General features: G+C 40.2%; 1 protein-coding gene across 3 annotated transcripts in view; it reads left to right on the plus strand.

Moving 5' to 3' along the window:
* The window catches only part of znf385d (zinc finger protein 385D), a 293,701-nt gene that overhangs the window by 210,820 nt on the left and 65,424 nt on the right, over positions 1 to 17,457 (plus strand). For all 3 annotated transcript variants that reach the window (XM_057833409.1, XM_057833411.1, XM_057833410.1), the window contains one exon: positions 3,179 to 3,295. In XM_057833409.1, the coding sequence (XP_057689392.1) occupies positions 3,179 to 3,295 (117 nt within the window). The remainder of the gene's footprint in view (positions 1 to 3,178; positions 3,296 to 17,457) is intronic.

Here is a 17,457-nt window from a genome sequence, read left to right on the forward strand (position 1 = left end):
TTTTCAGTTACAGTTGGGCAAATAAGTATTGCGTCAACCACCAATTGTGCAAGTTCTCCTACTTGAAAAGATTAGAGAGGCCTGTAATTGTCAACATGGGTAAACCTCAACCATGAGAAACATAATGTGGAAAAAAAACAGAAAATCACATTGTTTGATTTTTAAAGAATTTATTTCCAAATTAGAGTGGAAAATAAGTATTTGGTCCCCTACAAACAAGCAAGATTTCTGGCTGTCAAAGAGGTCCAACTTCTTCTAACAAGGTCTAACGAGGCTCCACTTGTTACCTGTATTAATGACACCTGTTTTAACTCATTATCGATATAAAAGACACCTGTCCACAATTTCAGTCAGTAACACTCCAAACTCCCCACCAATTATTAGAAAATGGAAGACATACAAGACCACTGATAATCTCCCTCGATCTGGAGCTCCAGGCAAGATCTCACTCCGTGGCGTCAAAATGATCACAAGAACGGTGAGCAAAAATCCCAGAACCACACGGGGGGACCTAGTGAATGACCTACAGAGAGCTGGGACCACAGTAACAAAGGCTGCAATCAGTAACACAATGCGCCGCCAGGGACTCAAATCCTGCACTGCCAGATGTGTCCCCCTGCCGAAGAAAGTACACATCCAGGCCCGTCTGCGGTTCGCTAAAGAGCATTTGGATGATCCAGAAGAGAACTGGGAGAATGTGTTATGGTCAGATGAAACCAAAATAGAACTTTTTGGTAGAAACACAGGTTGTCGTGTTAGGAAGAGAAAGAATACTGAATTGCATCCGAAGAACACCATACCCACTGTGAAGCATGGGGGTGGAAACATCATGCTTTGGGGCTGTTTTTCTGCAAAGGGACCAGGACGACTGATCTGTGTAAAGGAAAGAATGAATGGGGCCATGTATCGAGAGATTTTGAGTGAAAATCTCTTTCCATCAGCAAGGGCATTGAAGATGAGACTTTGCTGGGTCTTTCAGCATGACAATGATCCCAAATACACAGCCAGGGCAACAAAGGAGTGGCTTCGGAAGAAGCATTTCAAGGTCCTGGAGTGCCCTAGCCAGTCTCCAGATCTCAACCCCATAGAAAATCTGTGGAGGGAGTTGAAAGTCCGTGTTGCCCAACGACAGCCCCAAAACATCACTGCTCTAGAGGAGATCTGCATGGAGCAACGGGCCAAAATACCAGCAACAATGTGTGAAAAGCTTGTGAAGAGTTACAGAAAACGTTTGGCCTCCGTTATTGCCAACAAAGGGTACAAAACAAAGTATTGAGATTAACTTTTGGTATTGAGCAAATTCTTATTTTTCACCATGATTTACAAATAAATTCTTTAAAAATCAAACAATGTCATTTTCTAGGTTTTTTTTCCACATTCTGTCTCTCATGGTTGAGGTTACCCATGCTGACAATTACAGGCCTCTCTAATATTTTCAAGTGGGAGAACTTGCACAATTAGTGGTTGACTAAATACGTATTTGCCCCAATGTATATGTATTAATTTAGACAGACAATGTTGAGTGGTCTAAGGACAAATGCTTATTTTTTGGCATTCCTGGACGGTTAAGAGATTATCAATAGGTTTGTATTTATTGTGTATGTTGAATTTGCTAATAAAATCATGAAATTTATTCTGGATGTTTTCAAGAATGTTTCTTTAGTAGTTTGGAAAACAAAGGTTTGAATCAAACGGTGTATCACCTGAACCAATACACATGAAAGTTAGCATAAGTCAAAACAGATTTATTTTGCATTGATCATTTGGCCTATCAATTAATTAGGTTTATATTTATGAGAAATTTTGCCCTGACCACAGTTCACCCAATCTGTTTGGGTTTAATCATGTCCCTTCCTAAGCAAAATATATACATGCAGGTTATGCTGTTATATCGTCCCTACCAATGTTCACACCAAACCTACGCCCTTGGGTTGACATGTTACCTAGTGTAGCTTGAAGCTACAGAAATTTGGTTGGACATTTTGCTGTTATAAAATTCGTATTCACTGTATTGGCAACTGAAGTGCTTTGCATCTAATGCATTGTTGTAAACTGTAAACTATTGTATCGTATCACTTTGTAAATGTGTATTGTATCGTAATTGAAGCAAATGAGTAAATTGTATCTAATGCATTGAGGTCAGATTATATTTTGTAGTAACTGAAGTAAATTGTTTTAAATCTAGCTGAAACGTACGCTTATTTTAATCAATGAGGAATCTGTCACTTTTTTTTACATTACTGTTGTCACTAATCGTATTGCATATTATTTAGAGCGAATCGTATCCACTGCATAAACATTCGCATGGAACATGTGTATTGGTGATATATTGTAATTGGAGTAAATGGTACAGTACCATATTGCACTTGTGTTGATTTTAACTGTTGTGGATGACATTACATCCTTTTTGTGCGGAATTGTTATCCCCCACAAGTTGTGTAATTCCCTCCTTTTTGAGGCCGGCTCATCAGAATGATTGACAGCTCTGAGTGGGAGCTCCAACGTGGCGTCCTATCACGCGGGAAGCGATTGTGTAGACGCAGCTGAGATGAGAGAGTTGCGGGATGTTGTCAGAAATGTGTGGGTGTTGGCATTTTACGTTTAGTCGCGGTGACGGCTCGCGGGAAGCCTCGGGCAGGCGGGACCCTTGTGTCATTCAGTGGGTGGATAACGCTAAGGCAAAAGAAATTAGGTCCCTGAATGCAACGCGAGATTTAGATTTTAAAAGTAATGTCTAAAACCAGAAACATGGGGAGTGTTCAGGAAGATTGACAGATTGTCAACAAGTGAAAGATGAAGGACGTCCCCCCCGTCGGTTCTATCAGTGGTTGACCCCGCCCCTAACCCCGCCCAGCATGATGTCAAACCAGCGCGTGCTTCAAACAGCAGGTCATCCTGCCCTGTCGAGGCCCAGATGTTCCTCTCTGGCGCTGCCTTTCCACAGCGTCGCTTTCCCAGCATGCTGAGCTGCCAGCGCGCGACGCCAACCGCGTGTGTCATCACCCTCACACATACACACACAGCAGCCCCCTTGTCTCCCTCCCCTTTCAAAGGTTTTGGGCGAGAGCTGCAAATCTGAAGCCTGTTGTGTAATGTTGATGCTAAAGCAAGTTTGGCTGCCACGACTGGCTATAGACGTCTAATCTATTCCTGATTTTGAATTTTGATTTGTCCACAGTTGGACCCGGTGCAGAAGGCCGTTCTCCATCATACGCTGGGGCTCACGCCCGCGACCGCTGCCGTCAAGAAGAAGCCTGTCCCCTGTGGCGTCTGCCGGCTGAGGTTCAACTCGCAGGTAGAGTAAAGCAGCACTACCTTGTAGAGGTGTGCATCGGCACTGCCCTCACGATTCGATTCGATTACGATTCGGAGGGCCACGATTCGATTCGATTCAGAGGGTTACGATTCGATTCGGTTCGATCCGGCAATGCAACGCGATGCATTAAAGCCTGGGATGCATTAAAATTCTAAAGCAAAGCATATTTTTCGTGAATCATGAGGCAACACAAGCGGTTAGACATTAAACAACTTTTTATTGGCTCTTGTGTCACTCCTGGTTGAAGTCAAATGAAAATACTTTCAGATATATACATTAGGGCTGTCAAACGATCAAAATTTTTAATCGAGTTAATTACAGCTTAAAAATTAATTAATCGTAATTAATCGCAATTCAAACCATCTATAAAATATGCCATATTTTTCTCTAAATTATTGTTGGAATGAAAAGATAAGACACAAAACGGATATATACATTCAACATACGGTACATAAGTACTGTATTTGTTTATTATAACAATAAATCCGCAAATGGCATTATTAACATTCTTTCTGTTAAAGTGATCCACGGATAGAAAGACTTGTAGTTCTTAAAAGATAAATGTTAGTACAAGTTATAGAAATTTTATATTAAAACCCCTCTTAATGTTTTCGTTTTATTAAAATTTGTAAAATTTTCAATCAAAAAATAAACTAGTAGCTCGCCATTGTTGATGTCATTACACCATGCTCACTCCGCAAACCCATAAAATCATTTGGACCCAAGCGCCAGCAGAGGGCGCCAAACAACAAAAAACAAGTAACAAGCGGACATTACACTACTGTCATTTTAATCTGAGCGGGGCATGTGCGTTAATTGCGTCAAATATTTTAACGTGATTAATTTAAAAATTAATTACCGCCCGTTAACGCGATAATTTTGACAGCCCTAATATATATATATTTTTTTTTAAAAACAGATCACAGCATTTAATTAGTGCTTTGAATGAGACCAGGGCTTTCTCTTTTTTTTACACACAGTAGCAGCCTTTCACACAGTGCAACATCTGAACTCCTGTGCAAAATCAGTTATAACAGTCACTGTATTTTAGTCACAACGACCCATCAATAAAAATACTCAAGTAAATATTAAAGAAAACTACAAAGAAAATATTGTAGTGCAGCAGCATCTTTATTGCAATATCAATCCAGGGATCAGTTCAGTTGCAAACAAAACATCAACTAAATTGCAATGCAGGGCCGGCCCAGCCTATACGCAGACTATGCAGCTGCTTAGGGCCCCTGACCACTAGGGGGCCCCCAATCTGGCAATTGTTTGATTTATATTTTATTTTGTTTACTACACTTAGTTTTATTTGACTTTTGTGAGTTTTGATACTTGATTACAAGCTTAAAAAAATAAAAGTTCTTCCTTAACTTCTTTCTTTCCTCTTTTAGAAAAAGGTTTGACGCTATCTGCTGTAAGTATGACAATCATTTGGGGTGAGAAGTTTGAAGTATGCAGTGCAACGAAATCTGATTAATATACAAAATATGGACGTATGGGTTGGATTGCATGTATGGGTTTCACAGTACACTGTGACGAAATTGTGGGCCAAAAATATGGGCCCCTTTGCATTATTTTGCTTAGGGCCCCCAAATGGCCTGGGCCGGCCCTGTTGCAATATAGAACAAAAGTCAAATGTAGGCCTACCCCACTATATATATGCAACAGAGGTTAGATCGGTCCTAAAGAATCCAGCCCGACTCGACACGGCCCACTTTTTTGTTGTTGTTGTTGGAGTGACGCGAAAAAAAAAAAATGCAGCAGCAGCAATTTATTTTCATTTCTTCGAGTTGGCAGAAAAAACGCAAGTTTTCTTAATGTTTAAATAGTCTACATATTTTTATGATAATTATGAAAGCATTTACACAACGAAATAACGCTGGGAGTTTAATATAAAAAAAATAATAAACTTGGATTTTGCAGACACACAGAGGAGAAGATTCAAAAGGATCAAATTTCTGTTGCCTTTGTGTGCATAAATAAAAGTGTCTTTCGTAACGAATTCTCATTTGACAGAAAAAAACGCAAGTTTTCCTAATGTTTAAATCGTCTACATATTTTTATGATCATTATAAAAGCATTTACACAACGAAATAACGCTGGGAAAGTTTAATATAAAACATGCGGGCCACGGCATTCATGTGCGTGCACAAGCAAATACACAATACAGCCTGCTCTCGGTTTTATCCCTTTTTTTTAAATTATTATTATTTTTTTTTTTAAATAATAATTTATTAGTCCGGCGCAGCGGACCACGTTCGGGTCGGGCCCAAAATGTTAATTGGGTTCGTGCACAAGATCTAACCTCTAAGAGATAGGACATAACATAACAATGGCTGAAACGGAGAAAGAGGGAGCGAGAAAGATTATTGATGCACCTAAGACATTGAAAGCAGACATCTGGAGACATTTTGGCTTCTACGAGGTTGGTGGGAAACTTGACCAGAGTTATGCGGTGTGTAAAAAATGAAACATGAGAATAATAATACAAATGGGGAAACCAAATCCGTAGCATCACCGGAATAGCGCAGGGAAGATTTTTGAAAGTACATATATATTTTAAAATGCGCTGAATCGATTTGGCTTGTTGCCCGTATCGAATCGAATCGTCCATGCCCCGCATCGGGATGCATCGCCGCATCGATTATTGTTGAAACCACTACTACCTTGAATTAAAAAGAGAAGATAATAAAACCAATCCTAAAAGCTAATTTGACTGTTTGCACGAAATTTGGAATGTATATAATTTTAAAATCGAATTGGTCATTTCAAGGTTTGTTTGTCCTTAAAAAATGTAGAGATGTGACTGAAAATTCGGCGCTGAAAACTGAAAACAGCTAAAATCGCGTTTTCGGTGAAAAAGACTGAAAGTTTACCACCGAAAAGTGTAAAGAGCTGTAGTCCTCTTGTGATGATGGAATCAAAACCCTGTGAGAAGCCACACTAATGGCTCATCGTCAACATGTCCACGATTTAGAAGTATTTTGAGCAGGGCTGTCAAAATTAACGCGTTAACGGGCGGTAATTAATTTTTTTAATTAATCATGTTAAAATATTTATCGCAATTAACGCATGCGCGGAACGACCCACTCAAGCATTGCCGCGAACAGACTACAATGGCTCCGTTTGAAGTATGTTGAGAGCTAAGGGCAGAGATAATCAAGGGGAGTGGACGCAGGTGTTACCGCCACCCGCCAAGGGGGCCGTTGTTATTTTCAATGTGACCGGCATTGTCAGATTGAGCAGTGAGGAAGAAAGTGGTCGAGCGAGAGAGGGAGGGAGGGAGGGAGTAGAGAAAGTGCGCAGTTAACGCAGGTCCGAGTTCTGCATTCCCCACATGCTTTTGTTTAGTTAAGAATAGTATTAACAAAAAGCCATCTAACGCCTCTCAGTGTTTATATGTTCGCCACAGCCTTCCTCAGGAGGTAATATGACAAACCTTGCCATATGATAGTGTTGTATCGGTCGCGAACGATTCGTTCTTTTTGAACGAATTGTTTGGGTGAACGAGACCGAACTAATCACCATCTGCACTGATTCGTTCTATGAAGTTGGTGGCGCTTGTTCGCTGCGTGGGAGGGCGTTGAGCAAGCGGCAGCGTCTTCTGACATCGCCCACGACCAATCAGACGCCAGCCTCATCGCGGGCAGGGGAGGGAGCGGAAACAGAATCATGGCGTATGTCACTCATTTCCACGTGTGGCCAATAAGCAGCCAGCGTGCAGGCAGGGGGGAAAGACTGAGTTTTGTCACTTCCCGTTCAGTGATTCGGTCCTCCGGTTCCTGACCTAGCTTGCTGCTAACTTGACTTTCCAGTAATGACTATGCGGTGAACGAGTCATAAAATGAAAGGAAACGACTTTGTCACATATTTGTTAACGTGGAGCCTATCAAATGCTGCTCAAAAAGACAAAAACACCACACAAATCTAGCGAGCATGGTTTAGTGTTCTACTTTTCTCAACAGACTCGGGACTGTGCCTATGACGATATACTATCAAATTTACAGTAATTTAAAACACGCGTAGCTACGAGGCAAGCAAAACCTGAGCTGCGGTCGCGTGACGGCAGTGAAGCGGGCAGAGAACTGTCACTATATGGAGGCTTCATGGCAGCGATATGTACCTCATATGTGCACAGAAAAAAAATAATATTTAGTATGATCACCATAATACTGATTTGCAATGAAACTGTATATACATGTCAATTTTTTCCGAGTGTTTTTTTTTTTTTTTTTCCCGTGTCAGAGGGTGTCGGTTGGTTTGACAAATTATGTCAATCCGTCCATCATGTGCTACTCAAGCGCCCCAAAAACAAAGCGCGCGGACACGGGAGATGTCGCAATATGTCTACATTTTTCATAACAGACTAATGAGAGTAGAAAGGCGAAATCATAAAGCAAACAATTATTTCTCGTCAGCATTTGACGATCTGAGATGCGGGGACGACAGGGGAGCTGACCGGATTATTTTATTTATTAATACCCGTGCAAAAATTCAAAACGATCATCTTAATAATAAAAAACAAAAATACAACAGAGCGAGAGGTTAATATGATGTGTTGGCCGTTCCATAATTAGAAATTAAACTTTCGATTTATTTTTATTTTCGTGACAGCAGGCATGCCGCGTTGGCTGTTAGCAGCAGCATTGTATATGTGAGCAAGATCATGCTAAAGAAAGTCCGTGCGCCCCCGACCCCAAACCCCGACTTCCCCCTCAAAAGGAAAATGTTTAACCGTGTCCTAATTCGAAATGCAAGCACGAGCCATGACTTTGAGCCCATAGAACTAGGACAGACGACGCGGAAGTTCTCCCTCGCTTTTGCAGCAGCGGGAGGGAGACGAGGCTGTCTCTGAGAGCAGAATGATATCGCCTGTCACTCATTTCTGAAACTACGACGAGTGGTCAATGTGCAAGAGAGGGAGGGACCAAGCAATGTCACTTCCCGTTCAGTTATACTGCGAAGCGGTCTTTGGGGATTCGTTCGGCAACGTCACTTCCCGTTCACTAACCGAACGATTCATTTGGGTGGGGAGGGAGATGAGGGGGGCGAACGATTCGTTGAACGATTCGTTTGAACGAATCGTTTTACTGAACGAACCGGAATGGATTCGTTTACTCAAGTGAACGACAGATCCCGTCACTACCATATGACAACAATGAGCCAATATTATTCACCAGTCCAATGGGGTCCCATTGCATTACCAATTTCCTAGCAGGATGAATCGGTAACGCAGAGATTTATTGGAGCTGCGGTATTTAATGGGGTACGCAGTAGCGTCTTTTCCACAATTGTTTTAACTATTGTGGCAAGTAATACGGGGAAATATAACCACAGATGATCTATTATTTTAACACCATGTATTGTTCTCAACGCAGAGAAGATATATCCTTTGCAGCAACCACTGTGACTAATGGTTGCTCAAATTCCCATCATGCATTTGGGCAGTTAAGAACATTTAAATCGCCACAGTATCATTTAGTGAAAGCACAACAAAAATAATATTCGTATCTCTCAAAAATAAAATAATGTTCACAAAAAGAAAAGCGCTCAATTCAAAGAGATCTGGCATTCCCAATCAAAATAGCTATGCAAAATAATACGCTATTCAAACATTAAGTTTAGCTCAAAACAATACTTTATAGAAAAATATGGCATATTTTAGAGATGGTTTGAATTGCGATTAATTACGATTAATTAATTTTTAAGCTGTAATTAACTCGATTAAAATTTTTAATCATTTGACAGCCCTAATTTTGAGGTATCAAAGGTATGGCAGAAAACACTCAGGTGACCCCCAATTTGGCCAAATTTCAAAATTGTCCAATATGCATGTGTGATACATCATTGGAAAGCTTAACATCTCAATTTTCTAGGGGAAGAAAAATTTTGAACAGGAGGGCTTTTTTTTATTATTATTTATGTTTTTTAAACAGCAAAACCCTATCTGGAGGTGAGAGCACACGAGAGCAGAATTACAGACGCCATGACTTTAACGAATTATTATCGCGTACTTACCTTTTTTTGATCCAAAAACACCATGTAGCATGTATCACTGAGTGTCAAGATATAGCTGTGAATGGCCACAGCTGGATTTTTTGGGAATTTTATGGGTGAAACATGGTAATATAACAAGGGTCGTGATTGCAGAAATCACAGACATCAAGGAATGGTCGAGATCTTTCATCTTTCATCATCTTTCAGTGTCACTGACGTAAACATACACACAATTTAATGTAAATGTGTCCACCCCGAGTCGGAATATTCGTTAGCAGCATTAAAACTCAGCCACAGATGAACCGCAATCTAGTGGTGAGCTAACAGTGCATTAACTATTCATCGTGAAGTGTTTTTATACGCTGCTGCTGACACTACACTTTCACCTGCGCCATTTACACAGAGTGATTTAAAATGTATAGCATCAAGTCAGACTAATGCGATTCAAATGTTTTATTGATCAGCAAACACACACAAGCTGTGTGTAAATATCATTTGGGAAAAAAAGCTTGCGGTTGTTCTTAATTCTTTTCTGTCTTGTTGAGTGTTTGTAAATCTGGGCTTCTTGTTACCTTGGAAACAGGAGGGCTAAGGCCACAATTATCCCTGCGGGGGGTTCGGGCAAAACTTTAAAAGAGTGAATTAGATGTCATATGATTACATATGGTTTTTGTTTGTATCGCGCCTCACAGGGAGCTTGCATATGGTTTGAAGGCAACGTGCTATACGTGTGGAGGTGATATTGTTGGTCCGCATAATCTGATGATCTCAAGTAGGGCTGCGGCTATCGAATAGTTCAGTAATCGAGTATTCTACTGAAAATTCCATCGATTAATCGATTTTTTTTTTTTTTTTTTTTCAGGGTCGCATTTCATTGTTAATGCATCATGTAACATTATCATACCGTACACTTATTCAGTATGTTGTTTTCTATTTTATTTTAAATTGCCTTTCAAGATGACATAGTATCTGTTCTATGTGTTGGATTTTAGCAAGTAAATTTCCGCCAAAAATGCGACTTATACTCCGGTGCGGAAAACACAGACAAGACTGAAAAAGCAGTTTCTGCTCTTGCACTCTTCTTTAAAAGAAACTGCTATATTTTAAGCTAAAAGAACTGTTGTGTTTGATAGAACAATATGTCTATATGCTGCTATAGCAGATTCATGGCACATTAAGCCCCCAAACTATTTTTAATTTGTCCATTGTACCCTGAAAACCCCCGTTTACAGACGTCACGCAACCGCTTTTGTTTCAACCCAGCCATAAAACAAAGGTAATAATAAAAGGTGTCAGAATGACACAGACACTTGAAGACGAAGGACGCATGATCATTACGAAATCTTAAAGTCAAAAATTTGATATTTGATATATTCTGCGTCCTTTATGGTGTCCTGGGGACGGGTTTCAATAAGCTTCGGCTTTTCCCGTCAGCCCTTTTCTTTTCGGGTTGAATTAATTGTAAACACATATAAATGCTGTATGTTTGTTTGGATTTGTCATGCCTGAAGGGAAAATAAATAAATTAATTAATAATTATATTTATTATTCAAAATGTCTGTTGTTTTTAGCTTAGAATCATTCATTGATGTCTCAAATTTTGTTTAAAAAAAAAACGACTTTAAAAAAATTATTCACTCACATATTTTAAACTTTTAAACAAATTATGTCACAATGAAAAAAAATGGCGTCACAGATATCTCAAAATATGTATAAACAAAAAAATCTAATATAATATAAAATATATCAATATATCAAAAAAAAGTTTTTAAAAAAACGTTTAAAAGGGTAAATATATGAAAAAGAACATCTCGACCACTCCTTGATGTCTGCGATTTCGGCATTGCGACCCTTGTTATATTACCATGTTTCACCCATAAAATCCCCAAAAAATCCAGCTGTGGCCACTCACAGCTGTGTCTTGACACTCAGTGATACATACTACATGGAGTTTTTAGATCGAAACAAAGTAGGTACGCGATAATATCTCGTTAAAGTCATGGCGTCTGTAATTCTGTTCTCGCATGCTCTCACCTCCAGAAAGGGTTCTGCTGTTTAAAAAAAATTTTTTTTTTAAATATGCGCTCCTGCTCAAAATTTTTCTTCCCCCAGAAAATTGAGATTTTAAGCAACGACGGACAATTTTGAAAGTTGGCTAAATTGGGGGTCTCAGAGTGGAACTTCAAATCACCTGAGTGTTTTCCACCATATGTTTTGGGCTGCAGCTATTGAATACTTTAGTAATCAAGTAATGGACTGAAAATTCTATTGATTAATCGAGTAATCGGATAAAACATTTTTTTTTTTAGGTAAAGAGCAATTATAAATATACATGAGGAAAAAAAGACATTTAATCCAATATTGAACCATTTTCAGTCAACCAATGTCTTTATTTTCGATGTACATTGTTGAAAACAGCCAACAATTCCATCTCAGATGTGACTAGAAAAAAAAAATTCACTGGTTTCACTCCAAAAACTTCTAGATCTTATAAAAAAACAAACATATTTCTTACCTAAAAATGTAATCACGCTTGATAACACATCACTTGAAAGCCATGTGTTTTTCCCACGTGTTTCAATATAATTTCCATTTGTGTCAAGCTATTTTAAAGTTTTAGTTAAGTTTTAAGTTAGTCTAAACTGTAAGTACTGATAGGATTTTGAGTTTTTGCAGTGTTCAAAATAAATGTATGTTACCTGCTGTATTGGAGCACATTAGGGACCAGTGCTACTTGGTGTTTTTCTTCAGCAATGACTACTGAGCCAAAACTGACAGTTAGCTTTATTATGTTTTAATTTTACATCTTCATCACTCTACAGCACTGTGTTTTTACAGATGATATAAAACCTGTATGTAAGACACGTTAGCCACGCATCGACAGTGGTCATAATCAATAGAAACCTATCCCTCCGAAGGGCTAACGTTACATGACCGAGAGACAGTAATGTTGTATTTATTAGTGATGAGAAGTGTACTGTGGCCTATACTACGAAGCCGGTTTTCTGGCTTAGCAGGGTAACTTCGAGAGTAACTTTATCACGTGCGACGTAAGTTCGCGGCTATGCGAGACTACGAAAGGTGGATATGTTGGAACCGAGAAGCCACACGCCAAACCTGGTCGTGTCAGAGTTAGATCTTGCTTAACATCAGGATTCCAATTAACCACGCTCTATTTAAACAGCACTCCTCCGCAGACGTGTCCTCCTGACAATGACAGCGTACTTGGACGACCCATACGACATTGGCGCGCGGATTGTGAGGGGCTCTCTCCGGAGGGCACGGGTATTTCGGGACCGCCAGAATCCGCTGGCGTACCCGGAAGATGTTCTCCATGAAAGATATAGATTTTTAGCTGAGGGAATTCTTTACCTGTGCCAACTGATCTAGGCAGACGTCACCAATGTAACCCGCCGAGTCAGGCCCTCACAACCGCGCAGATTGTGTGTGTCTGTCCGTGCACTCTTTCGCCAGGGACAATATATGTATTCCATCGGTGATGCTGAATATCTGCGTAAGAACACTGTATGCCGTGCGATTCGGAGTGGGTTATGGAAACGCTTCAAATTGATGCATTTATAATAATCATAGAAATATGTAGACTATTTAAACATTGAGAAAACTTTTTTTTCTGCCAACTCGAGGAGATTAAATTAAATGTCAAATCCACTGATAGGACAGACGCACAAATATAAAAGATAAAAATATTTATTGAATATGCATCTTACAGTCTTGTTTAACTGTGAAAAATCGTTACAAAAGACGGGCTTTCATTTACGCAGCAACGCATGGCATCCCCGCATTTCCTTCTTCTCCTGAGTCCTCACAAATATAACATAATTTTTTTTTTGGGGGGGGGGGGTTGTCGGGCTCGGGCCTGCAAATCAAGTTTATTGATCGGACTCGGGTCGGGTCGGGCTGGATTTTTTAGGCCCAAACTAAAAAAAATGAACATACGTATTCGTACAGTCGTGGGAACTAAACATACAATCATCCTGTTTCGTGTCGTGATGCGTGACAATTATTTCTTACTGTTAATGTACCAAATCTTATTTTATTGTCCTGACAGCAGACTTTATTTCTTTTCATGGACATAAGTAAACTGGCATATTGACGCATTCACAGATCACACGATCTGTAAATTCGCTGTCAACAGACCCGTTGCGCTCTACTCGCCGAAGCGGTGTTGGATTTCGCGGTGAGGGTGGATTTTAATTCCTCAAAATTCCGCATGATCATCGCGCATTCCTCCTCCGTGAAGTAAGGTGCCCGTGCCATCGTCACAAGTAGAGTTTGACTCTGGTCACCGCCCCCTTTTATGTGAACGCGCAGTAACTCTGACTGGGTTGACACAGGTTCGACTAATCAACCTCATAATCAGCGTCGTAGCACCGATTGACCACAAACTAGACAACCAGGTTTTGTCAACTCTGGTTACCCGATGGTAAACTGGATTACTTCTGGGGAGGTTGAACTCGGTTCGTAGTATAGGCCACTGCTTAAAGATGGCGGCTGTTTACTAACGCTGCCCAGACGCGGCCGAGTCTGTCATTTCGCATCTAGACCTAAATGCATTCGATATCTATGAGACGCATCGGACACTACCTGCTGCCAAACTAGCATCATGCGGGCATAGTTTTTAGCGACGTCGGCGTAGTTTGTAGCGGCTGTCGGCTGCAGTAATTTTTAAAAAAAATTTATTGCTTCTTCCTCTACGCACGTGACGTCAGCGCGTTGTCCCGCATTAAAAGCAGTCCGGGCAAAACGTGATGCTTAGAGCTGACAACATTAAACGATTCCTTGAGGTGAATAAAATTACTCGGATCAGTTTTTAAACTGGAGTTACTCGAGGTGCTCCAGTATTCGTTTCAGCTCTAATATGTGTTTTTTCCTCTTCGTTGGGCATTTTATGGCTGGTGCGACTTATAGTCCGAAAAAACACGGTCATCGTGCGACTTATAGTCCGAAAAAATACGGTCATCGTTTCAGCTCTAATCTCAAGACCTTCAAAATAAAGGCAGGAATTTTGTGTTTTTTTTGTTTGGTTTTTTTTTTCATAAAAATTTAAATGTCTAGGTGTTACATTTGTACGGAAAAGGGTTAGGGCCACTGAAGAAAAAAAAAAGGTAATAATAAAACAATAATACATTTTATTTCAAAGCATGTTTCAGAAGACTCAAGGACGCTGTACAAGAAAAATCTGAGTTGCTAAGCGCACAGATCAAAAGCTAAATCAAGTAACAGGAAATTAAAGAAGACATGAGGAGACAAGAGGACTGAGGTTAAGATGGGTATGATAATTCCAACAGGTGGGTTTATAGTCTGGATTTGAAAAGTGGGAAGAGGGATGTAGATGATGGGGTAGAGAGTTCCAGAGCTGGGGGGCGGAGTCGCCAAATGCTCTGGAACTGTAGGTGACATGATGGGCACGTGGGACAGAAATGTGGAGAGTAGAAAAGGAGCGGAGTGGTCAAGAAGGAGTGCTAATTAGGAGGACGTCAGATTGATCGGATGGGGCCAGACCGTGAAGACCTTTGAAAGTGCTGAACAGGAACTTATAGTTGATTCTTTATATCTACCAATAGCCAATAAGGTTGATGGAGGATGGGGGTGGTGTGGTTTGGGTTCTTCTGGTGAGGTCGGATGCTGAGTTTTGGAGGAGCTGCAGTTTCCAGAGGGATATTCAGTGGTACCTCGACATACAGTGGGGCAAATAAGTATTTAGTCAACCACCAATTGTGCAAGTTTCAAGGTCCTGGAGTGGCCTAGCCAGACTCCAGATCTCAACCCCATAGAAAATCTGTGGAAGGAGTTGAAAGTCCGTGTTGCCCAACGAAAGCCCTAAAACATCACTGCTCTAGAGGAGATCTGAATGGAGGAATGAGCCAAAATACCAGCTACAGTGTGTGAAAAGCTTGTGAAGAGTTACAAAAAACGTTTGGCCTCCGTTATTGCCAACAAAGGGTACATAACAAAGTATTGAGATGAACTTTTGGGATTGACCAAATACTTATTTTCCACCTTTTTTCCACATTCTGTCTCTCATGGTTGAGGTTTACCCATATTGACAATTACAGGCCGCTCTAATATTTTCAAGTGGGAGAACTTGCACAATTAGTGGTTATCTGCCCCACTGTACGATCGCTTCGACACATGATCTTTTCGACATCTGACGTAAAATTTGATTCGCTATTTGTTTCTACATCCGACGGGATGCTCAAAATACGACGATACATGACAGCGCAGCAGTTTCTTTTTTTTCCCCGCAAGACGGACACACGGCGGATTTTCTTGTGAGAGAAATCAACATAGGGTTCCAAAAATGTTAGTGCAGGTGGTGAAAAAAGGAAAAATGGTGAGGCTTACCATTAAAATGAAGATGGAAATGATAAATATGAGCATGGTGTGCGCGTCCCTGAACTGGCATGACAATACGGCCTCTGTTCGCCAGTCTTTATAAGTTGAGGTGACAATTATAATGATTGTAACATCGCCCCAAAAAAATCGCCAGGTTCGTCAGGTTTTTTTAATCATTTATGTCAGAGCTTGTGAAACACAACATGCCTACTGTCTGCCGCAGCTTAGCATGAAAAGTGAAAGTTAAAAAGTCCTCTCTCACTTTGTCACGTCAGCCACGCAGTGCATTAAGGTACACTATAAACTTGAGAACGATAAACCGATACGACCGGATATCCGGTTTTACAAGTGAGAGATACAGCTGTATCGATCGTAAACTTAACATTCGACAGTAATTAGCCATTAAATAGTCAATGAACCGATAGTAGAGATAGAATTCGGCTATCGTGAGCACAAGAATCGGCTTCTAATGCCTAGTTCAATGCATTGCTTGATATGATGACAATTTAGCTTTTACTTCACATGCTGCGAGTGTTTCATTCACCACACAGCGCACTTAGATTGAGACCGCACGCATGATATAATATGGACAAGCACAACTCACGGTCGTGGTTGCCTTAACTTCCAATGCATTTCGGCAGAACCGCTACTAGTCGCCTTCATTACCCGATCGTCACGGTCGTGTCATAACAACGCGAGAGCTAACAAAACCACTGTAACGCACGCTCCGTACCGTTTTCTTCACAGCCTGAAACGAAACTAGTAGTGGCAACGAAGCAACATGCTAAAACAATGGACAGTTTGAGCACCGACGCCAGCGACGTGCAGCGATTGATTTTCAACGCACCCAGGAAAACAAAAGTCGGACTTTGAAGTGATGAAGGGAGCCAGATCTGTTGGTATGAGACAGACTGTGAAGTGTGGAGCGGTACAGAGATCTTGAATTTTTAACCCTGAAAAATAACTCACTACAATGGTGGAAAGGGCAGCGCGACCCTCTGGAGATTTTATTTCCACGAAACGCAGTCTACTTAAACACGAAGATGTGGATTAGTTGATCTTCCTCAAGAAAAATCTGCCCTTTAAAAAAGATATGGACAGTGATGAGGAATAAAAAATGTGGAAGCACAGGCAAAATTGAATGACTTTGCAGTGTATAAGGTTAAAGTAATGATTATTGACCTGTCTGTCTAAAATGCCATGTTTTTATTCCCCCAATTATACCAGTCGTAAAGCATAATTTATTATTTATTTATGATAGCATTGCAGGTGTAATTCTTTTTTTCCAGAGCTGCTGCATATAATTAATATTTTTTGTTTGTAAGATGTTTACGTTGAAAGTTTGCACTTAAATTACTTGCCTCTTTTGTTCAAAACACCAGGAAATACAGTAATTACTGCACTTTATTGTTATCTGTCACTGGAGTTTTATTTCATTATCAATTCCATCCAACAAAATGACGGTCATATAGTAAGCCTTTTTTTTTTCATGAAAAATGAAACATAGCATTGGTATGAAATTTTGTTGTTTCATTTTGCTATTAGAAATGTGGTCTTTTTTATATGTTTAAAATACTGTACGAATACACACAACAAATGTTTACTATCGTATCGTTTTCACTCTGTATCGAACCGTATCGCTCTTAAACTGTATCGAATCGTATCGAATCGCTCGGCCTTAAAAATGTATCGTTTTTTAATCGAATCGTAACCTGTGTATCTAGATACATATCGAATCGGCTTCATGCCAGAGATTCCCAACCCTACTACACCACACAAAA

The sequence above is a fragment of the Corythoichthys intestinalis genome, chromosome 4 (genome assembly GCF_030265065.1).
Source record: "Corythoichthys intestinalis isolate RoL2023-P3 chromosome 4, ASM3026506v1, whole genome shotgun sequence".
NCBI classification, from domain to species: Eukaryota; Metazoa; Chordata; class Actinopteri; order Syngnathiformes; family Syngnathidae; genus Corythoichthys; species Corythoichthys intestinalis.